Source organism: Agaricus bisporus, assembly GCF_000300575.1.
Source record: "Agaricus bisporus var. bisporus H97 unplaced genomic scaffold AGABI2scaffold_2, whole genome shotgun sequence".
Taxonomy (NCBI): Eukaryota; Fungi; Basidiomycota; class Agaricomycetes; order Agaricales; family Agaricaceae; genus Agaricus; species Agaricus bisporus.
In genome coordinates, this window is record NW_006267355.1 from 2,265,664 (window position 1) to 2,285,667 (window position 20,004).

The 20,004-nt window shown below is 45.8% G+C and overlaps 7 protein-coding genes and 2 non-coding genes across 9 annotated transcripts; 5 read left to right on the forward strand and 4 right to left on the reverse strand.

Moving 5' to 3' along the window:
* AGABI2DRAFT_190812 (hypothetical protein) lies at nt 1-805 on the reverse strand. The gene has a single exon (XM_006458470.1). It carries the CDS (start codon nt 608-610, stop codon nt 317-319), a length of 294 nt encoding a protein of 97 aa, XP_006458533.1. The 5' UTR covers nt 611-805; the 3' UTR covers nt 1-316.
* Nucleotides 806-1,100: 295 nt separating this feature from the next.
* Nucleotides 1,101-2,671, forward strand: AGABI2DRAFT_190814 (hypothetical protein). The gene is made up of 3 exons (XM_006458471.1): nt 1,101-2,268; nt 2,334-2,344; nt 2,401-2,671. The coding sequence occupies exons 1-3, from the start codon at nt 1,136-1,138 to the stop codon at nt 2,487-2,489; spliced, it is 1,233 nt and encodes a 410-aa protein (XP_006458534.1). The 5' UTR covers nt 1,101-1,135; the 3' UTR covers nt 2,490-2,671.
* Nucleotides 2,672-2,791: 120 nt separating this feature from the next.
* AGABI2DRAFT_t22 lies at nt 2,792-2,889 on the forward strand. The gene has a single exon. It is a non-coding gene; the product is annotated as a tRNA-Ser (tRNA).
* A 376-nt stretch (nt 2,890-3,265) lies between these two features.
* AGABI2DRAFT_t23 lies at nt 3,266-3,361 on the forward strand. Its single transcript has one exon. It is a non-coding gene; the product is annotated as a tRNA-Asn (tRNA).
* A 157-nt stretch (nt 3,362-3,518) lies between these two features.
* AGABI2DRAFT_64154 (hypothetical protein) lies at nt 3,519-8,064 on the reverse strand (the record flags this gene model as incomplete). The annotated part of the gene is made up of 20 exons (XM_006458472.1): nt 3,519-3,746; nt 3,796-4,035; nt 4,106-4,198; nt 4,249-4,463; nt 4,510-4,557; nt 4,608-4,668; nt 4,719-4,851; nt 4,904-5,034; nt 5,089-5,204; nt 5,267-5,392; nt 5,439-5,610; nt 5,664-5,783; nt 5,838-5,953; nt 6,009-6,298; nt 6,352-6,611; nt 6,661-6,819; nt 6,875-7,222; nt 7,270-7,463; nt 7,531-7,738; nt 7,795-8,064. 20 exons carry the CDS (start codon nt 8,062-8,064, stop codon nt 3,519-3,521), a joined length of 3,528 nt encoding a protein of 1,175 aa, XP_006458535.1.
* A 112-nt stretch (nt 8,065-8,176) lies between these two features.
* On the forward strand, nt 8,177-9,748 carry AGABI2DRAFT_64060 (hypothetical protein; the record flags this gene model as incomplete). Its single annotated transcript, XM_006458473.1, has 5 exons — nt 8,177-8,668; nt 8,720-8,898; nt 8,949-9,089; nt 9,138-9,278; nt 9,340-9,748. 5 exons carry the CDS (start codon nt 8,177-8,179, stop codon nt 9,746-9,748), a joined length of 1,362 nt encoding a protein of 453 aa, XP_006458536.1.
* On the reverse strand, nt 9,029-12,466 carry AGABI2DRAFT_200258 (hypothetical protein; the record flags this gene model as incomplete). The annotated part of the gene is made up of 14 exons (XM_006458474.1): nt 9,029-9,089; nt 9,138-9,278; nt 9,340-9,878; nt 9,931-10,013; nt 10,068-10,173; nt 10,230-10,413; nt 10,490-10,595; nt 10,653-10,757; nt 10,982-11,108; nt 11,165-11,300; nt 11,354-11,766; nt 11,814-12,119; nt 12,171-12,270; nt 12,325-12,466. The coding sequence occupies 12 exons, from the start codon at nt 12,464-12,466 to the stop codon at nt 9,788-9,790; spliced, it is 1,899 nt and encodes a 632-aa protein (XP_006458537.1). The 3' UTR covers nt 9,029-9,089; nt 9,138-9,278; nt 9,340-9,787.
* Nucleotides 12,467-12,833: 367 nt separating this feature from the next.
* AGABI2DRAFT_64917 (hypothetical protein) lies at nt 12,834-13,534 on the reverse strand (the record flags this gene model as incomplete). The annotated part of the gene is made up of 3 exons (XM_006458475.1): nt 12,834-13,044; nt 13,099-13,452; nt 13,503-13,534. 3 exons carry the CDS (start codon nt 13,532-13,534, stop codon nt 12,834-12,836), a joined length of 597 nt encoding a protein of 198 aa, XP_006458538.1.
* Nucleotides 13,535-13,932: 398 nt separating this feature from the next.
* Nucleotides 13,933-19,999, forward strand: AGABI2DRAFT_64825 (hypothetical protein; the record flags this gene model as incomplete). Its single annotated transcript, XM_006458476.1, has 12 exons — nt 13,933-14,020; nt 14,072-14,341; nt 14,402-14,706; nt 14,763-15,426; nt 15,486-15,526; nt 15,575-17,729; nt 17,783-18,604; nt 18,962-19,118; nt 19,164-19,374; nt 19,435-19,506; nt 19,581-19,674; nt 19,725-19,999. 12 exons carry the CDS (start codon nt 13,933-13,935, stop codon nt 19,997-19,999), a joined length of 5,154 nt encoding a protein of 1,717 aa, XP_006458539.1.
* Nucleotides 20,000-20,004: the final 5 nt, after the last annotated feature.

Genomic DNA, 20,004 nt, shown 5'->3' on the forward strand with positions numbered 1-20,004 from the left:
GACGTCGTTCAAAGCCTCCTTCATTCGCGCTACGCCGCCGCCCCTCGCATCACGCGTCGAATACGCTCCAGAACGCTTGCCAATCCACCCTTTTGATAAGCTACCATGGATAGCTTCTATGGATTTGCCTACGGATAATGTCCGTCCCAACGACTTGGCCGATCTCTCCCTCATTCCAGACGACCCCTTTATCTCGTGCCCAACAACGGGCACTGGTCCTATCCGCCACCGAAAGCTGACATCGAGGCGTAGTCCGTTGACTCTCGAAACTCATGCCGAGCGTGGCGATGACTCCTTGTTTCATTACGCGTCTAATTTATTCCCCCGCACCGTTCCAGAACGTCCTTCTACTCCCATGAATATGTCTCGCCTCGATCCTGCGCATATAACTTTCCGCCACCTCATGCCTGTCATCGATGATGGCTTGTAATCTGCTTTTCCCCCTTTGTATCGTTAATCTCCGTTGAGCTCGAATTGAGCTCCTGTCTCTCCTGTTGCCTGTTTCTGTCTGCTCGGTATTGCAACCCATCTCAACTCTGTATTTGCTCTCGACTGCCTCTGGCACCTCCCTTCGCAACGGCTCATTGTTTCCAACCTCGCATTTTTCCATGTTTGCATTGCATTTATCTTCTTAGTACTCTGGTTATCCATTCAGCACTAGGCTTCGCTTTCGCCTTATTCAGCTGCCGAATCCATATCTTACGATATCTATCATGTTAATTATTGCGCCTGTTCTTCTTTCCTTTTGTTCACGTTCATCTTTCTCATAATTTATTGTCCCTTATGTATGTATGACATTCATCTCCTGTCGCATTAAGGTCCCCGTTTCATCTTTTGTTTCTGACTGTACCTTTGCTTTCGTCGCGGTTTTGATTTCCTAGTTCGAACTTGTACGAACCTGTTTCGTCCGTGGACTTGTCTGTCTCATTGTAGTACTGTAATAGTGCGTTTGTAGAATGACTCGCATGAGTTTTTCGTTTCTCATGGACGATAAATGCATTTGTTAGTATGACTCGGTGTGCGATGTGTTTTAATTAGAAAAGGACCCCAGAAGGGATCCATTGTCCACTTGAAATAGATAAATCGTCATCAACCTCCAACTCATCCCACCATCTCGCCATCCGTCAAAACACATATGGCGACTTCCCAGCGAGTCATTAATTTCGGCGCCGGCCCTTCAGCTTTGCCTGATTCCGTATTGGAAGATGCCACAAAGGGGCTTCTTAACTTTGATAATACGGGTATCGGCATCGCGGAGATCTCTCATCGTTCGCCCGAGTTTACCGCCTATCTTGCTAGTGTCGAGGCCCTGATCAGACAACAACTGAATGTTCCATCGACTCATTCCATCTTATTCACTCAGGGTGGAGGTACCGGACAGTTTTCTGCTGTGGTTTTGAACCTTCTTGCAAGGCATAGGTTGCTTTATCCTGATTTACGTGAGGAGGAAAGGAATTTGGATTATGTGTTGACGGGATCGTGGAGTTTGGCGGCGTGGAAGGAGGGGGTGAGGTTGGGTGGGGGGAAGGTGAATGTTGTGGCGGATGGGAGATTGGGTTCGGAGGATGGGAAGACGTTTGATAATGTTCCGGGTCGGGATTCGTTTCGGTTTTCTGAAAACCCTGCGCTGGTTTATTATTGCGAAAACGAGACTGTCAATGGGGTTCAATTCAAGCATGCTCTCTCGGATGGCGACTCTCAAGAAGAAAATGAAGGGATGTTTCCTTTTCATCTTTTACCAAAAGATCAATTGGTTCCTCTTGTCGGAGATTATTCCTCGAGTTTCATGTCAAGATCCATTCCACATCTAGCAGATCACGCCGTCATCTACGCTGGAGCTCAAAAAAACATCGGACCTGCAGGATTAACCATCCTCATCGTTCGAAACGATTGTATAGTCGATGTCGATACCGCCGCTCAACTAGGTGCTCAACCCGTTCCCATAACACTTTCCTATAAAACTCTCGCTGAAGGGAATAGTGTGTATAATACACCACCGGTGTTGGCTATATATATTTCGGGATTGGTGTTGAAGAGGAATGCGGAGTTGGGAGGGGTGGAGTATTATGAGAGGGTGAATAGGAGGAAGGCGGAGATGGTTTATGAGTGTTTGAGGTTGGGGGAGGGGAAGGGGGTGTTTAAGGGACATGTGAAGAAGGGGTCGGAGAGTTGGATGAATGTGGTTTTTGTTGTGCTTGGAGAAGGGAAGGAGAAGGAGTTTTTGAAGGGGGCGGAGGAAAGAGGTATGGTTGGGATAAAAGGACATCGGTAATGTTCTTTATCTTTCTGTTTTACCCCTTGTTGGCTAATGAAATGGTTGATCTCTATTGTAGCTCCGTCGGAGGTAAGTTCTCTTATTTTATTATATGCCGTAGCCCATGGTTGACCCTTTTTAATTAGGCATTCGTATTTCGCTTTACAATGCGATCACAGAAGAACAAACTGAAAAGCTCGTCAAGTATATGCGAGAATTTGTGGAATCACAGTAAGAGAGCTACCGGAGCAGTAGATTGTAATCATGGTGTAAGCTATTCTATATTTTTCGCTGTAAAAAGAGGTCATTACAGCCGTTGGGCATACGATTTTCGAACGGTATTTGATCCAGCCTTGGAGGTTTGGTATTACCAACCATGTGCCCGTTTGTAATCAATTATATTTCTTGTCAAACGCCATGATGCCGCGAAGAAAGTGGTATATAAGATATACCATATGAAAGAGCTCACGAGGGAGAACTGAGGGGAAAGGCATGGGGATAGGTATACATAGATATCTAAGTCGCATCGTTCAGTAAGTCACTTTGCCGGAGTGGTTAACGGGATCGCCTGCTACTTAATGTGGCTGATTAGCGGTTGGTCTTTGACCGCGAGTGTTCGAATCGCTCAGGTGACGGAATTTTTTTCTTGTTATTTCTTGATTTTCTGCACCCGCGTTCCGTAGGATCAGGTAACAGACGGATTGTTTGCACGGAATGGGCTTAATTAGCGTAATCTCTCAACCCTGCTCTACCCCCTTAGTCGGAAATCCAAAATGGGCCTGATCTACTTACGTTTGCCTGATCAGGACGTCTAGGGCTGATAGTATCTAATCAGGTTAGACCAGGCAAACATAAAAGGATTACCATGATCAGCACTATTTTCTGTTTTCCGCCACCCCCCAAAAAACCGGTGAATAGCACACACTAATAACTTCGGGCGACTCTCAACCTTTTCCCCGCGACTTCGATGGAAAAGGAATGATTAATGCATCTGATAATCAGTAAAATAGGTGCCCCATGGCTGAGTTGGTTACAGCGTCCGACTGTTATTTCTGATTCAATTCAGTAGCAATCGGAAGGTCGAGAGTTCGAGCCTCTCTGGGGCAGGGTTTGTTTTTGGTTATTGTTCCCGAAAATCTCCAGCGGAGGACGCCGCAAATCTATTTTCAAAGAGATAGGACACAGATATATGCAGTATTCAATCGATCTATGCAACTCAAGCAGTCAGGAGCGCGCTCGTGCACGCGATGCTATACCATTTAGGTTATTGCGTGAACCCCGTTCCTACAACAAAGGTACTTCGGCCACCGCGAGGAAGGATTAACACTTTTTCCGCTCCATGAACCTGGAAAACCTCGGCGGATGGAATTGACATCGAGCCACTCTCCGTATCACCTGCAACAGGAAGTGCGGAAACGTTGATCTTGGGTAAAGGCAATTCTCCGTGATGTAACGCCAACAAGGTTATTTGAGTCGTAAATGAACCATTTTCCTAATACGAATTCGAGTTGGTTCGTTAAGAGGCAATCTATGTTACACACCTTCGCTATAAATTCCCCACGTTTCGGACCACTTATCAGCCAATCCCTAATGGTCTCTTCAACATTGTACCGCATCATGAATGACTGGTTCTGATCGTCTCTGTTAGGACCCCAACGGAAGGACGTGCTGATCTTGACTTCAGTGGAAATGGGTTGTCCTGCATATAAGGAAGGTGTTCCATTGCTATTAACACTGCCGAATGGCGTTGCCAAAATGCTCATGCGAGCAGCTGCCACGATCTATAATGGGACAATAATCATTAGAAGAACAAATAAGAGAAAAGCAATCTGAAAGGAGAATTCCACGCACATGCATCTGTGGTATGTCGACCGGTATTCTGATCTCTCGCCAAGTCCGTTCAGTACTATCAAAAATTTGAGGGTGCTGATGGCGTGCCAAATTCTAGAAAGATATATTGCATTGATACAACAAACTAAGGAAAAGTGACTCACTTCCTTTACAGTTAATAGCTTTCCTCCAAAGTCTGAGTCAGAATCTTGTGGCATATCGGGAATAACCAGTTCGCCCGTTACGCCATATAGTTCAACCCAGGAGGCATCATTTCCAAGCGCTTGGATGAGATGATTTATCAAAGACACATAGTGGATTTTTGACTCATCCTCCTCCATGACAGCTTCGACTTCCTTTTCGATTAGATCTCTCACCTCTGACAAGTTATAAGATCGTGGTATCGGATGCGAAACATGACTTACCGGCACGAAGAAGACGATATTTTATGACAAGTGTCAAAGATTCATGCACTAAATCAGGGTAAGTGACTCAATCATACTCGAAGTGATGAAAGGTGTACCAGTGCCCGATGCGGAATCTATAAAGAATATGAAATGCGCGGGTTGCATAGGGGTCACAGTCTATGTCACTTAAGCGGGTACGTCTTTCAGCAATGACACGAGTTACTCACAACAACCTTTGGGGACGACGACGGTGAGGCAATCGTGACCCCATCTATACCGCCAAGGGGCATCTCTAAAGCCGCCGAAGCTATTCGGATATGTTGATGACTCGTCGTGGAAATCGTGAACTTTGATATTAACCTATGAGAGAGAAAAGTCAGCGGCGTGCATGGGAATGATTTACCGTACCAACCTGGACTCTCTGAAGAAATCTTGAACATTGACAGACATTGGCAGTGTGGTGAACAGCACCCTAGTCAAAGAGAGTTTACGGGTTATTGATGGTTGGGCTTCCGTATCGTATTCAGCCTCGATGTTGATTTTCTATTCAATTGAACGTGTTTAGTTGTAAAAATCAGCCCACAAACCGGAACTTACTAGATCGTGTAGTGTAGACGTATCTGAATGGGGAAGGGAGAGGGAATATATTCCAGCTTCCTTAAGACCACGCAACACCAAGCTATCACCATCAGATTCCAGCTCGATGCCCTCGCCTTGATAGAAAAGGATACATGTTCAACGAGCATATCCTTGGTCAGTGTACAAAATATTATACCTTGTGATACAGCCGTGTCATATTTCCAAACGATATTCGGGCAACCAAGTCGTAATCTTAAGTGATTGATATTATTCCTTCCCGTTGAGATTGTGACCAGGATGGCTGGTGACTTGCCGAGTTCAACTAGATTTGATATTTAGCTTTGTCCTAAAAAACAGATGTTACATACTTCGAGGGGACTGATCCAAAGTAACGCTGAGGGCATGAGTGTCTTGCGGCACACGAATGATTGTATTGGTCCAACGATTCGACGACTTGACCTTTCTGTGATCCCAGTGGAACACTAGGTTTCCGACGCGAATCTTGGTGGTCCGTATTAGATATTTTCCCATCGAGATGGCCTACGAAGACGTCATTACAAGAATTTGTCAGGCGCGAAGACTCTGATACATACAGGGCAGAATAGGCGCAACGCGTTACATCCCGGAGAGATAACAGTTGCAGGAGCTGCAAACTCGTACTTTTCGGATTCACGACCAGTGACAGTTACTGTAATATCATCGATCGGTAGGCTCTAATTCGCCTCAACGTTAATTTAGAGCTCCCAGTGAGAATTACATAAGCGCACACAAGATAGGCGGTTGGTGACCGTCGGATTAATGTAGGCACCATCTTGCGACTCTGCAAGGTCAACCTCGGGCATTATTTCATTGGAGAAGATCTGGTGCCCAGGAACTTCGATTTCTACTCGAGCTGTTAGGGTGGTGATACTTGACGTTTTACGTATATGAGGTCTCACCGGAATCTAGGCCGTGCGTGGTCTGCGTCAATAAGGATACCAGTTGGGAGATATATTCTGCCTTGTCGTCCTCGTGTATCAACAACTGATCACCTTTGTGTTCGATCAGACTTTTAAGATACGACAACAAGTTGTGCATCCATTCGTTGTCTTTTGGTTGATCCATTTCGGCATGTGCATCCAGAGCGCGTGATAACATGTACGACTCCAAAGCGGTCCATGTATGCGGGGAGTAATGAGCAGGCAAAGAGCTGTACGTTGTGAGAGCCGCGGAATATTGTTCGCGATGCCTATATAAAGAGACATAGACACACATAGTTCCCTTGAGAATAACCATACATACAAATCAAGTGCAGCCAAAGTTCCATGAAGCTTGAGCGCAGATTTTCTTCGACCAGCTTTGGTATACATAGAGATGGCACGATTCGTCACATCAATATACATCTTGAAAAAAGCTTCCCTATCATGAATAATTTCGCGGAGATCCTTGTTACTAATCGCTGTTTTAGAATCTCTTTTGTGCGGATTTGGTTCACGACGTAATTTCATGCAAAATGGAGGTTTCGCAGGCAAATGCCCACTATCCACGCCGATGACATTGAGCTAAGATAGTCCCTTGTAAGTATATTCAACAAGAGCGTTAAGAAATTACCTGGTGCCAGGCATTCTCATATAGTTCCCCCTTGCTAGCGTATAGCGGACTTGGTTTGCTGCCGTCAGGTGAGGGAGGGAACCAAGCGTCATATTGCTGGGCAACGCTTAGGGAGGATGAGTAAATCCACGATTCAACGAAATACAATGGTAGTGTATCCTTGTATTGTATAAGGTGAATCGAAACACATTTCCCGGGTGGATACGTGACCTACGGCTGCAGCACGGAGGCGTTGTCCAAATCTTGCGAGGAAAGACGAGGTGTTGACAGCAATTTGACCGATACGTCCCAATTTTGCTAGGAGTTCACATTGTCGAGTGAGGAGATATGTTCGTAAGTCAAATACTGATATGTTGCTTGCAAGGATGAGATCGCGGTAGGGTTTCTTAGAGACTGATAAAAGAGGTAGAGTGTCATCTTCTGGGCCAGGGTCGATCAGAGTCCCAAACCACGAGAAATTCTTCTCAGTCCAAATGTGATTGAAGAGTTCCTCTAGCTCCTCAAACTGAATCAAGGCTTCTTCAAAAAAGTTCATTCCCTCATAAGAACTTGCCAGACTTTCCTAAGATCAGTAAGTGGGGAGCGTTCTTCAGAGTGTGCAAATCTTACTTTTAGGATAAAGAATGTACAAAAGTTCCAGCCCGGCATCGATTGTTGACTCTCTGACCGCCGGACCTCCTCCTCCCGTTGACTGACGGCAGCATCGAATGCAGTCATAAGACTATCTTTCACCTTGTTTGCAAATTCACCCCAGGCCGAAGGTTTATCATTTGTTGTGGACCAGGTCACTTGAATGCAGGTCACTTGAATGCATCTAGAAACCCAAGGAACGCAATGAAGCCGTAGAAGTGAAGGCGAATCGGTTTACACACCGATCGCGTTTATCTTGATTAAAGTCTGTCCTCAGCTTATCAAGTACCGAGCCCTTTAGCTGGAAGAGCTTCCCGCTGGGGAGGGGTGTATCGCCTTTGACAAGGTGTAGGATGAGCCATTCCTGATTCTTGCGAGAGACTATTGAGTTATGCCAATCTTTGACTTGTCTCTTGACCGAGTTTTTGTATGTTTCAAGGTCACCTGGCTATAAAGCTTTTCAATTGACAAACTCATGTACAAAACATTGGGTGTATCGGATACCTCGCAAGCGACGACGTAGATATGTAGCAATGGTTTCTCCAGCAATGTCATGGGTATTTGGGAAGCATGTTCATCCCGCACATTTTCGAAGGGTACAAGCTTGACGTCAAGTTCTTGGATTGTCAAGATAGAGGATGCGGAAGGTGGTTTCCAATGAATGTTGCGAAGGGGAAACTGCACCTTGAGAGCAGTATGGATTTGTTTCCAAGTTTCAGTCGAGAGAAGAGAAGAAGCAGTTGTGTAAGTCACAATGACCCGGTTTTCAGTCATTGCGGTGGGAGGTTGCAAGGTAAGTATCAGTATTGAGAACGTATTTAGAACATCATTAGTCGTGGGAACTGATATCGAAAATTCCAAGCAAACATATCTCTCCCCAACCACAATGCCTCTACCAGATGAAGCCAGTACATCCTTGTCTCCAGCGCCCCCGCCCACTTTCGAGTCGCTTGGTCTCATAAAGCCGCTGCTAGAATCTCTCGAACAACTCAATTTCAAAATACCGACTGAAATTCAAGTAGAGGCTTTACCGCATGCTCTCGAAGGCCGGGATATTATTGGTGTCGCAGCTACTGGTTCTGGAAAAACAGCAGCATTTGGGCTGCCAATTTTACAAAAATTATGGGAAGAGCCAAAAGGTCTTTTCGCCTGTGTGCTAGCCCCTACTCGCGAACTCGCATATCAAATATCCCAGCAGCTCGAATCTTTGGGATCAGCTATGGGTGCTAGATGTGCCGTTATTGTCGGAGGTATGGACATGCCTGCTCAGGCCATTGCGTTGGCAAAGCGTCCCCATATCGTTGTGGCTACTCCCGGACGACTGATGGACCATCTCGAGAAGACCAAAGGATTCAATCTGCGAAATATAAAATTCTTAGTGCGTACATTGGTTTATTTGTGTTCAACGAGGGTTACTGACGTATCAAAGGTGCTGGATGAGGCAGACCGTCTACTAGACCTGGACTTTGGCACCATTATTGACAAAATTCTGAAACTCATACCCAAGGAACGTACCACTTATCTATTCTCTGCAACAATGACAACAAAAGTTGCAAAGCTTCAAAGGGCAAGCTTATCCAATCCGGTTCGAGTCGAAGTCTCCACCAAGTATACTTTCTATTTTCTGTAGCTGAATCTATCTCTCATAACGTTACAAGATACCAAACAGTCTCCACCCTTCTTCAATACTACCTTCTCATGCCGCTCAAAGATAAGGACGCGTATCTCGTTTATTTGGCTAACACATTGGCACAAAATTCTATCATAATTTTCACGCGCACCGTACATGATGCCTCTAGGTGAGATTTATAACCGACCTGATTTGAACATGTCTTACAATTATTCAGGCTATCAATCATTCTGCGGACATTAGGTTTTCCCGCAGTACCCCTGCATGGTCAATTATCACAAAGTCAACGACTAGGCGCTCTTGGACAGTTCAAAAGTGGAGGGCGAAGAGTACTAGTTGCTACGGACGTCGCTAGTCGGTACGTGCCCAACGAATTTATTCATTTTAAAAATACAAGACTCATCAACATATACAAATAGTGGCTTGGATATCCCTTCCGTCGACGTTGTCATCAACTTTGACATTCCCACCCACTCAAAAGATTATATTCACCGCGTAGGCCGAACAGCTCGTGCAGGTCGTGCGGGAAAATCGATAACACTCGTGACACAATACGACGTTGAACTCGTGCAACGAATAGAACAAGTCATTGGAAAGAAGATGGAACTTTGGCCGACAGATGATCAAGAAATTGCACTCTTGAGAGAACGTGCTGACGAGGCTGGGCGTGTGGCTGCTGCAGAATTGAGGGATCAAGCCATGAATGGGAAAGACAAAGGGCGAAAGCGAAGACGCGAAGGTGGTGGAAGGGACGACCAGGATAGAGATGACGATGTGGTGGAGGCTGGCATGCCAATGAAGAAGAAAAAATCAAAGGGAAATCGGTAGCTCCACCGCTTCTGAACGAGAGGCATCCACAATACGTTCTCATCCCATGAACATCAAATCTGACCGCAGAACGTATTTTGTGCCACTCTTGACTGGGGAACCTTCGTGCAACATACAATTTTGACCATGTCTAAAAGCGCGACGTGAAAACGACTTTCGGTGATAGAAGACCAATGCTTTACCTATGCAAGAGTGCTGTCCCCCGGTTTAGTTGCGGTACGATACTTTCCCTAGGTTTCCCTCTTTCCTCCCTGTAAAAAACAGTCTGTGGACCGGTCATCTCGGGCTAAAGTCGTAATGGATTGAATATATAACTAACCTCTCCTCCTTCAACACCATCTTCTATACCAGACAAATAAATCAACAACGTCCATTCAGACTTGACACCAGTTAATGTATCCTTGACGGAATCATCGTAATGTGGTCTTTGTAAATGAGTTACTTCGAATGAAATTTCATACGATGTTCCGCATACACATACCCAAAATATTGTCCCTCACAGTATTTGTACATCCGTATATTCGAATTGAACGAGTGTGGAAGCCTAAGTTCATCTGTGTCTGTTTTCTTCTTGCTCCAACTCGGGTATGGAAATGACGGTAAATGAGGCGTCAGGAGGGTATGTAACCTCTGAGCGAAATCCAAAGACGCAACAGAAAACCTGTCTAGTCAGCCGCACGCAAAAGCGTCAGATAGCAGTCATATACTCATGCGACCGGAAAGGTAAAGGGAGAGACATACAATTAACTCGTTCCGCCTCCCCTCTTTTCTTCGGTGGAGTGAGCTCAAGTGGGAGATTATCAATGAATTTGGCGTAGATCTTGCATTCTGCTGGAGATAAGAATTCCTATTGGTATGAAGTTTTCGAGAGAACCGTTCTCGGGACACGAAAGAGTTGGCATACGTCGATGACTAGAATTTGATCTTCAAGGATTGTCCGGCATTCAAGTCCTTGTTTCGGAGCCAGATCTGGAAACACCATGGAGGCTGTTACTGGGGCAATAGATGCCTTTGTTGTAGTCGAAGGAATATCAGATTTAGATTTAGAAGTCGCCGCTTTTTTCTTAGGCATGGTATTGGTACAAACGAGTAGTGAGTTAAGCAAGGCAAGAAGGAAATGACCAAAGATTGATGGCTGCTGATGGCTTTGCCACTTCAATCACCACGGTATGGTATTATTACTCTACATTACTTAGCCTTACGCTGGGTAGACGCGGCTTGACTCGTAGTTACACCATTTGGATATCCAAACCATACTCCAATAAGTAACAATGAATTTCCAGCCAAGAGAGCCGCAGACGAAAGATCGGTGGAAGGATAGACATTCCACGCGTATTCAATCATGAGAAGAAGAGCAAGCCTTCAACAAATTAGTCAGAAGGTAATGCACAAGCTCTACAAATGACATGTACGCACTTCAGTATAATCGGATACCGTGTCCTCCAAGCCAAAAAAGGTATTTGCATTGAATACCAGGAGTAAAACTGGTAATGCAATGACCGCGCAAAAAGAATGCCAATCAGATTGGAAGTGAATAAGACGGTAGCGGTGTCTACAATCACAACATAAGAAATCGATAGGTTATATTTATCAGAGAAAGCTTACAATCGGGATTGGTCGGAGCAAGTCCAGCAGGATGACGCGGTCGTCTTAATCCCCGATCCAAAACCTTCCAAACACCTCCATCCAATTTACACCATTTGAACAACCCAAAAGCCACCAACACCGAAATGTGCCCCACGAGCAAACTCAGAGCGAAAGTCGGGTTCAAAAACGTTCCCTCGTTGACAAATCTCCAGTTCACAGTCCATTTATACAGAAAAACACGGCCTAGGTCAAAGGCACCTTTCAAGTAGCTCCAAGGGTCTTCAGAAATAAATGGAGAGGCAAGCAGCGCTTGGATTGCTATGATGGTAAGCAGTTGACGAAGTGTTGTCACAAGTCCGCGACGTTTGAAAATGATAATCAGAAGACCGGGAAGGTATAGTAGAATCGACATTTTGACAGAAAGCGCCAGGCTGTGGGGTATCAGTACTCATAAAATCCGGAAAGAGTGAAACCTCACCCATAGAATAATATACCAGTATCATCGAGATTGAACTGATACGCCAATATCGACAAAGCCATTAAAAAGAGAGCCCAGCAGTCATTAAACAGCCTAAGGACAAATATAGAATGCAGACGTTTGCTGAGGGGCAATAGCAGCAGAACCCAGTTCGGGATGTTTTGTGCCTTGTGATAGATTGCACACGTCACCGTTAGGGTAAGGATATACAAGATGCCATAGATGTGTTGTGCAAATCGAATATCGCGACCTGCGTCCGTGAATCTATACAGGTATTCATGAATCCTGACGTGACCAGCGGGATACCTGGAAGTGCGATGAGTTCTAGTTTAACTCTGAACTGGGTCTCGTACGCACACCAGTGGTCCCGTAGGTCCTGATATCAAAGAGTAGTTATATTGCCCCTTGATATAAAGTTCCGTTTGGATCATGTAGGTCTCCCAATCAATTTCTGTGTCTGGAGAAGTTGTTGCATGAATTAATCGTAGTGGGCCCTCGACTTTGGACCTACAAGAAATGAACTTGATGATGATTTCCGTGAGGACCACATCCCCTATGAGAACGAAGCTCGCCAACGTCCAGAAGTAGCGTCGGTCCAATAGCAGAGACTTGACCAGACTGTAGACATGGTGCAAGGGAGACGCGTTAGCCATGCGTGAGAATTACGACGCGTTCGAAAAGCTACCCGGCGACTTCGAGCTACGTGGTGAAGTCGTACTGGCCGGTTCAGAAATACATTATACGGACAGAGCATACAGTTATGCTACATATCGAACTCAAAATCTGAATCGGAGTCGTCTTTAGAAGACCTGATGTTTTTCGCCGTTCTGGCATTAGTACGCGTCACTTTCGAACGCATTCTCGAAGAAATATCGTCGTCTTCGCCCTCACTATCGTCGTCATCCCCGCGGCGGTCACCAGTCAAAGGACGATCCGGAGGATCAACAGCACCCGTCATGATAAGCATGGCCTCGAGCTCTGTGAAGTCGGTCAGCACAAACTGACGAGTGGCCGGAAGATCTACATACCCTGGAGTGAACGCGACCGGTCTGCACCCCACGCGGTAACCTGGCTACTGATTTCTCCTTTCCGATATATGATGAACATGGGAACTCGAGCGTCAGGCAAATTCGGTATGCATTTGTCACCGATGATAGAGACGAATTTTGTCCGAGGATATTTCTGCGCTAGAGTCCGGAGGTGCTGGAATGCTATATCACTTCTGGGAACCCTAGCAAGCTATGAGATACTATTTAGGTGTACAGGTTGCAAGAAGAAGACCCACCCGTCCTTATACAAGAAACATACAACGCCAGTTCCTCGTTCTTCGTTATCCCCTACTTCATTGATCTTGCTGGCATCGGTGACCTCTCTGGTGTAATCATCCCGTCCTATAGGGTATATTCGCCCAAAACGAGCTCGCAGTGCCTCTTTCTTTTCTTCTTCTACTCGCTTTTCATGGTATTCCCGTATCCTGCGCTCAGTCTCGTCGTTCTTGGCCTCTTCCTCTAGTTCCAAGAGTTCTGCATCATCAAGGTCATCTAGTCGGTCCTCCAAGCTGGATGGTGGAGGTGGAGATGGAGATTGGGGTGTCTTTGGACGCGGAGGTAAGATACCATGTTTGCGTAAAGCGTCGTTACTAGCAGCAGATTAGATAAGGGTAAGTACGGGGTGCAGAGAGTGACGTACAATTCAGTATCTTCACTGGGATTGACGGCCATATCTGGTCAAATTCTGGCAATAAATTTCAGGCTTGCTTTCGTGGACGTCCAGCACCCGTCTGGCGGTATATTAGCGCTTGGGACATTGCCTGCGGAAGAACCTGCGGATCTGGGCGCCGCAGAGCGTGGTCACGTGCCCATGCGCGGGCGTTAACGAGGTTTGGATTTAAATATAGACCCCTTGACAGTGATCTTGGATCTTCTTCCTTTCTCCGTTCCTTTTCTCAAAAATTTCAGTGTGATTCCTCTTCTACAAACCACCAGCTCTCGTACGCATAACTATATCAGTCCATCGCTCCTATCCATCACCATTATTCTAAACATCTTTTCCGTTTTCGGCTCTGAATGTCTACTTAGTGGGGCCACGCTGATCATACCTTCGAGCTAATTTTGAAGACATGACCATCATTGACCCAATCGCCAATACCACATCCGAACTTCGACCACGCAAATACCAGGAGGAAATCTTTGAACGGGCACAGAAAGGTACTTCATCTATCGTATCCCTAGAGGAAGAGTGACTCTGGACAAAAACAGAGAATGTGATTACTGCCCTCAACACAGGTTCTGGCAAAACGCTCATCGGGCTGTTACTCATTAAATGGATGTCTGCACTTGAGAGCTCTGGGGACAAATTGATCATCTTTCTGGTCCCACGAGTCGCTCTGGTGGAGCAACAAGCAAAGTACCTGCGTGATAACACACCCCTGCGCACCGAAAAATTATACGGAGCACTTGATATCTCGCTGAGTGATAGGATGCAGTGGAAGAAAAAATTAGGAAAATGCGACGTGATCGTCATGACTCGTGTGTTTCTCGATTTATCCGCCCTATCAATCGTTTTCTGAGGCGTGGGCTCGTTCGCAGCACAAATACTCGTTAATTTCATTACCCATTCTATTTGGAGCCTCAGACAGATCGCGCTTTTGGTCTTTGACGAATGTCATCATGCTCGTAAAAACCATCCCTACAACATTATAATGCAAGAATATTTTTACATCAAGGAGGTTGAAGACAGACCAAAAATCTTTGGGATGACTGCCTCCCCCGTTTGGAATACGAAAGATCCTGTTGGCTCCCTCTTAACTCTGGAAACGAATCTTGATTCAGTTATCATCAGTGTCCGTGAACACGTCGATGAGTTGGCCGTCCATACACCTAGACCCTCTGAGGTGATTATTCATTGTACTTTAGGCTGAAGATGTCTTTTGACAATAAATCTAATTAGCTGATCACTATCTTCCCCGCTCCTCCGGATAATTATGACTTTCACGATCCCAATTTCTTGCGTTGCCTTTCTGTTATCTCGCCAGCGACATGGGAACATCTCGAGGTGGCGTGGTCAAGCCTCGTGATGCGACACGATGCGACCCTATACAACTTAGGACCATACTGCGCGTCCCTTTTTCTGTACCTTGAAGTTCGACATGTCCTTAAGAGCGTGCAAACGGGACTCCGCACCATCGAAGATACCAAAATGGAGGTTGTGGAATATGTGGCTGGCGCAAGTGCACCCAAACGCAACCCGCCGGAAGAGCTGAACCTCATACGAGACATTCTCTTGGACTTTGAAGGCTTCTTTTGGAGGAACGACTGCCCCAATAGGGTTCCTATTCCAGTGCCACTCAAGTGGTGTTCCCCGAAGGTCGATGCCCTCAAGCGTATTCTCCTCGAATTCTATACGCCGAACTTTCAAGTCATCGTCTTCGTAGAGCAGCGTCAAGTTGCTGCATGTTTGTCCAAAATTCTTCCAGTTATACCGGGGTTAGAGGGAAAGATCCGCTCAGCTCATCTTGTTGGCCAAGGTGTCAATAGCGATGGTGTGTCGAAGGCAACAGACACTTATCATGGCGACGCAATACAGGCATTTCGGAAAGGAGAGGTGAACGTCCGTAAGTCTGTCGAATTCTGTGAAGTCATAACCGCGCACTAAACAGTCTGAATGGATAAGTTATCGCAACATCTGTTGCCGAAGAAGGTCTGGACTTTCCAGTACGTTATCAATGCACCATAGCATCCTACCTTCGTTCATTTTGGTAGGCTTGCGACCTTGTAGTGCGTTTCGACCCATTTCGGCATATGGTAGGATATGTTCAATCCCGAGGACGAGCCCGAAACGCCGATTCTCGATTCATTGTCATGATACGTCAGGATGATCAAGTTAGCTTCGAGTTCTATCAAAATCTGCTGGCTCAAGAGCCTGAGATGAACAAAGCCTATCAAGGTCGACAGCGTGCAGCAGTAACGATGCCTGCGCAACAAGAGGATGAGGACGAGGAGGAGGACCTTAATCCTTTGGATCTTGCATCTCGAGAACGATATGTCGTTCCTTCGACTGAGGCGGTACTCTCGTATGATAGCGCCATCGGTTTGCTGAACTACCTATGCGCTCTCATACCCTGCGACGCCTATACACCTCCACACAAACCAAAGTTCACTGGAGATTTTCAATCCACCGTCCAACTTCCTCTCAGTATCCCTTTACCCCCCGACCAACTAACATATACCGGTCCCTTGAAATGCTCAAAGAAAGAAGCAAAAAGAGCTGTCGCGTTTTTGGCTGTTAAACGGTTACATGAACTCGACATTTTCGATCAATATCTACTCCCGACGCCAGGTAGCACCTTGGGGGAAGAGGAGATGGCTCAAACATGGCTTGGGTTGGAATCACGAGATACACCGACAGTGATGAATGTTGATGTGAAATATCCATGGACAATAGGAGAGAAACTTTGGTTACACCCCATCTACCTTGGAGGGGAGCCTGTCACAGGATTGGTTTCAGGGACGCCGTTACCATCGGTTGAACTTCGATCGGATATTTTGGTCCGACTTGGTCATCCTGAAGCTTTTGTTTTGGATAGCGAGGAAGAGGTGGAACTCAGGAGGACGATGCATGAATACACGAGACTGGGCATTTATTATCGCGTCACTGGATCCCCTCTAGCAGAACCATTGGGTGTATACCTCGTTCCTCTCACTGATACCTTGGAGGTCGATTTCCATCAAATACGGCGAGTGGTGGATAACCCCAGAGGAATTGCTAGTCTGGACGACATCATCTACGGTGACGAGAAAAAGCTTCTGGTACTCAACAAATTCGAAAGTGGTCGGACTAGAGTTCTACAGAAGATCAGAAGCGATCTTTCCCCGATGAGCATTCCGCCAATTGGGTCTGTCGAGGCTACTTATAGGGGCATCGATGCTTTTGGCGTAGAAAAGATTGTGACCAGTTCATCCTATCACGAATATTGGACGAATAGAGGGTCTCGAAGGCGAAAGATTCAACTCGAAATACCCAAGGACGGACCTCTTCTGGAAGCACCACGATTAGACAAACACGCTAGTTCTCGATATTCACTAGACCCATCATATCGTATCCCAACCATCGAACCCGATTTCAAAGTCCCCCCAATCGTTCCGATGAACACTTGTGGTTGGGTTGACATGTCACCCGACGTTATCAGGGGATTTGAAATTCTTCCAACACTATGCCATAAAATCACTGATGCCTATCGTGCTCAGAGTACACGTCTGAATATCGGGCTTCCATTTATTCCAGATGATCTTTTGATGGAAGCTCTTACTCTTCCAAATGTTGATGCGGATTTTAGTAATCAACGGTTAGAGACGCTGGGTGATGCCGTCTTGGATATCTGTACGACCGTGCATCTAATGTTCAAATATCCGAGAAGACACGAAGGTCAATTGTCAACTCTTCGAGCTGGGCGTGTATCGAACAAGTTTTTGGTATCATGTGCTCGAACGGTTGAACTGGAAAGGTTCATATCATCGGAAAAGATGGGCGTTGAGAAATGGCCTTTCGTAGAGCAGAAAGGGTATGAAGTAAAAGAAATCAGGAATAGGAAGTCGGTGAAAAGGCAAATCCCGCGTCGAGGTTTACAGGACTGTGTCGAGGCGTTACTTGGTGCGAGTTTCCTTGCTGGTGGAATTCCCATGGCTTTGAGAACTGGGGTATGTTTTGGGTTGTCATTTGGTGGGATACAACCTTGGGGTGAAAGATGTAGGAGAGCTGAAGCGAGAGAAATTGGTGTACCGGCTTTGGTTGCGGGTTTGGAGAAGGAGATTGGATATGTTTTTGAGAACCCGGAATTACTCGTCGAAGCTGTTACACATCCATCACTTGAGTTTTCCTCGACACCTTCATATCAACGACTCGAATTTTTAGGAGACTGTAAGTAGTCGCATGCCTTTTTGTCTTTACCCCTGCTAAATTATTCTTGATAGCTGTTATTAAAATGCTCGTCACAGAATATCTCTACCACAAATTTCCTAAAGCAACATCTCATCAACTCGCTCTTCCTCGTACCAAAGCAATATGTTCACCCGCCCTAGCCCATATCGCCATCCGCAAACTTCATATTCACAAATACCTACTACAAAACAGTATCGACTTGAACAATGCTATCAATCTCTACGTCCCTGTTCTCGAATCTGCTACTGCTGATGAAATTGTACGTAGAGGATGGCGATATGATCCTCCAAAAGCTATAAGTGATGCTTTTGAGAGTGTTGTTGGTGCGGTGTTTGTGGATGTAGGATATGATTTGGATAGGACGGGAGGTATTGTTTGTAGGTTGATGGAAGACATTTTAGAGGTTTTGAATCCTTCCATTCCGAAAGATCCGGTATCGGAAGTATTGGAATGGCTTGCGAGTGTCGGTTGTTCAAAAGGCCATAATTTGAAATTCAAGTGCGTAAAGACATTTAAATTGATCATATGTACACATGAGGAATTTATTTTTTTGTTTAGGAGAAATACTGAAGAGAGGAATGGTCAAGCTGTGGAATCTGTTAGTGCGGTGTTTCATGGTCAGATTGTTGCAGGACCGATTGTGAGTAATAGTAAAGCGGTATCGAGGTTTGCGGTGGCGGAGAGAGCGTTTATGGCTCTGAGAGCTTCGGATGAGGAGTTGTTTAAGAAACTTTGTGATTGTCAAAATCAGATGATAACGGACGAGGTGACCGGGAGTGGGGAAGTTGATGATTTGGACACTCTGGATGAGGTAGAAGAGTCGGAAGTGGCTAATATGTTGATGGTAGAAGATAGTGTTTGATATAGCATAGTTTGATACCCTTGTATATTATTCGATACATACCAATGGACGAGTCAGTCGTCCGAACAATGTTATCCTACATATTTACTATAAATAAAAGAAGAGATGGAAATTGGAATCGCCCAACGCCTCGTGATTTGTTGATAAGATTCGGTGCGATACGGCGTAGCCGAACGGCTGTGGAATAAAATTTTCAAATTTCAGGTTGAACCACTAACCCATTTGCATTGGTCGGCCGTATCATGGGACTATCATGGAGAGCGAATATTTCCGATAGACCGAGAAGTGATGCTATTTTTAAATACTCCCAAGTCAGACATCCAATAATAAATCGTGTTTCTTCCCATAGAATATAAAGAGCGTTGGCTAAAACACAAGGTAGAATCAGACTACACCAACCTTGCGGTTTTATCAGAACGTCTAGGTATATACGATGGCTGCACTCGCACCTGCAAGTTTTCTATCGCATTTGAAGGAGTTGTACCCAGTGGGGCAAGCGTCAGGAGGTGAGTAGATGGACCAGTGATTGGGCCACCACAGGGCTGATTTAGATGTTACTGTGTAGTCTTGGCGAATCCATGGTATATCCCTGCCGTGGTTGCTTATAGTGCGAGCAACAAACCTGAAGCTGTGCCCAAAGTCTTTGAATATGCTCTTCAAGAATTGAAAGCGAACAAAGCTACTGAGGCTGAACAGTTTTTACTTGCACAAAAGATGAGAGAGGCATTGCTCAAGGCTGGATTGACGTCTGGTTACCCAAGGGTGCGAGGAATAACTCGCTCGTCATTCTTTTAGATTCTGAACTTTTTTGGTCGATGTTAGGCCATAAATAGCCTGAAGGCGTTGCATGATGTTATGCCTGAAGAACTCAAAGCGAAAAGCCCTGAAAGGCATGTTCGATGCTATCACTTTTAAGATGATATATTGATCTCGCGTGTAATAGAGATTTTCATGCACCATTGACCAAGTACGAAAAGATCGGTGAGAAATTCTTTGAGGATATATACGGAGGCACGGCGAAGAGCGTGCAAACGCTTTTGGATGACATATATCCCGACATGGGTAAGGTCAGATTGCAGCTCGATGCTCCTCTTAACTGAAGATGATGACAGGGCAAGTATCTCTGGTGATCGGCTATGGACTTATTTACGGGCACAGTAAGGTGGTACCGGCGTTGGAGACGTCATACACACTTGTGGCGTCACTGATCGCGGGAGACACTCCGCTGCAGATCGGTTGGCACTTGAATGGGGCGAGAAGGGGAGGAGCGACGCTAGAGCAGGTGAGGGCGGTTCGGGAGATTTCTATCGAGGTTGCGAAGCGCTGCGGGGTGGTGTGGAGCAGCAGTGTGCCAGAGGTGGCTGAGAAACTGCCTGAGGACGAGTAGAGAGC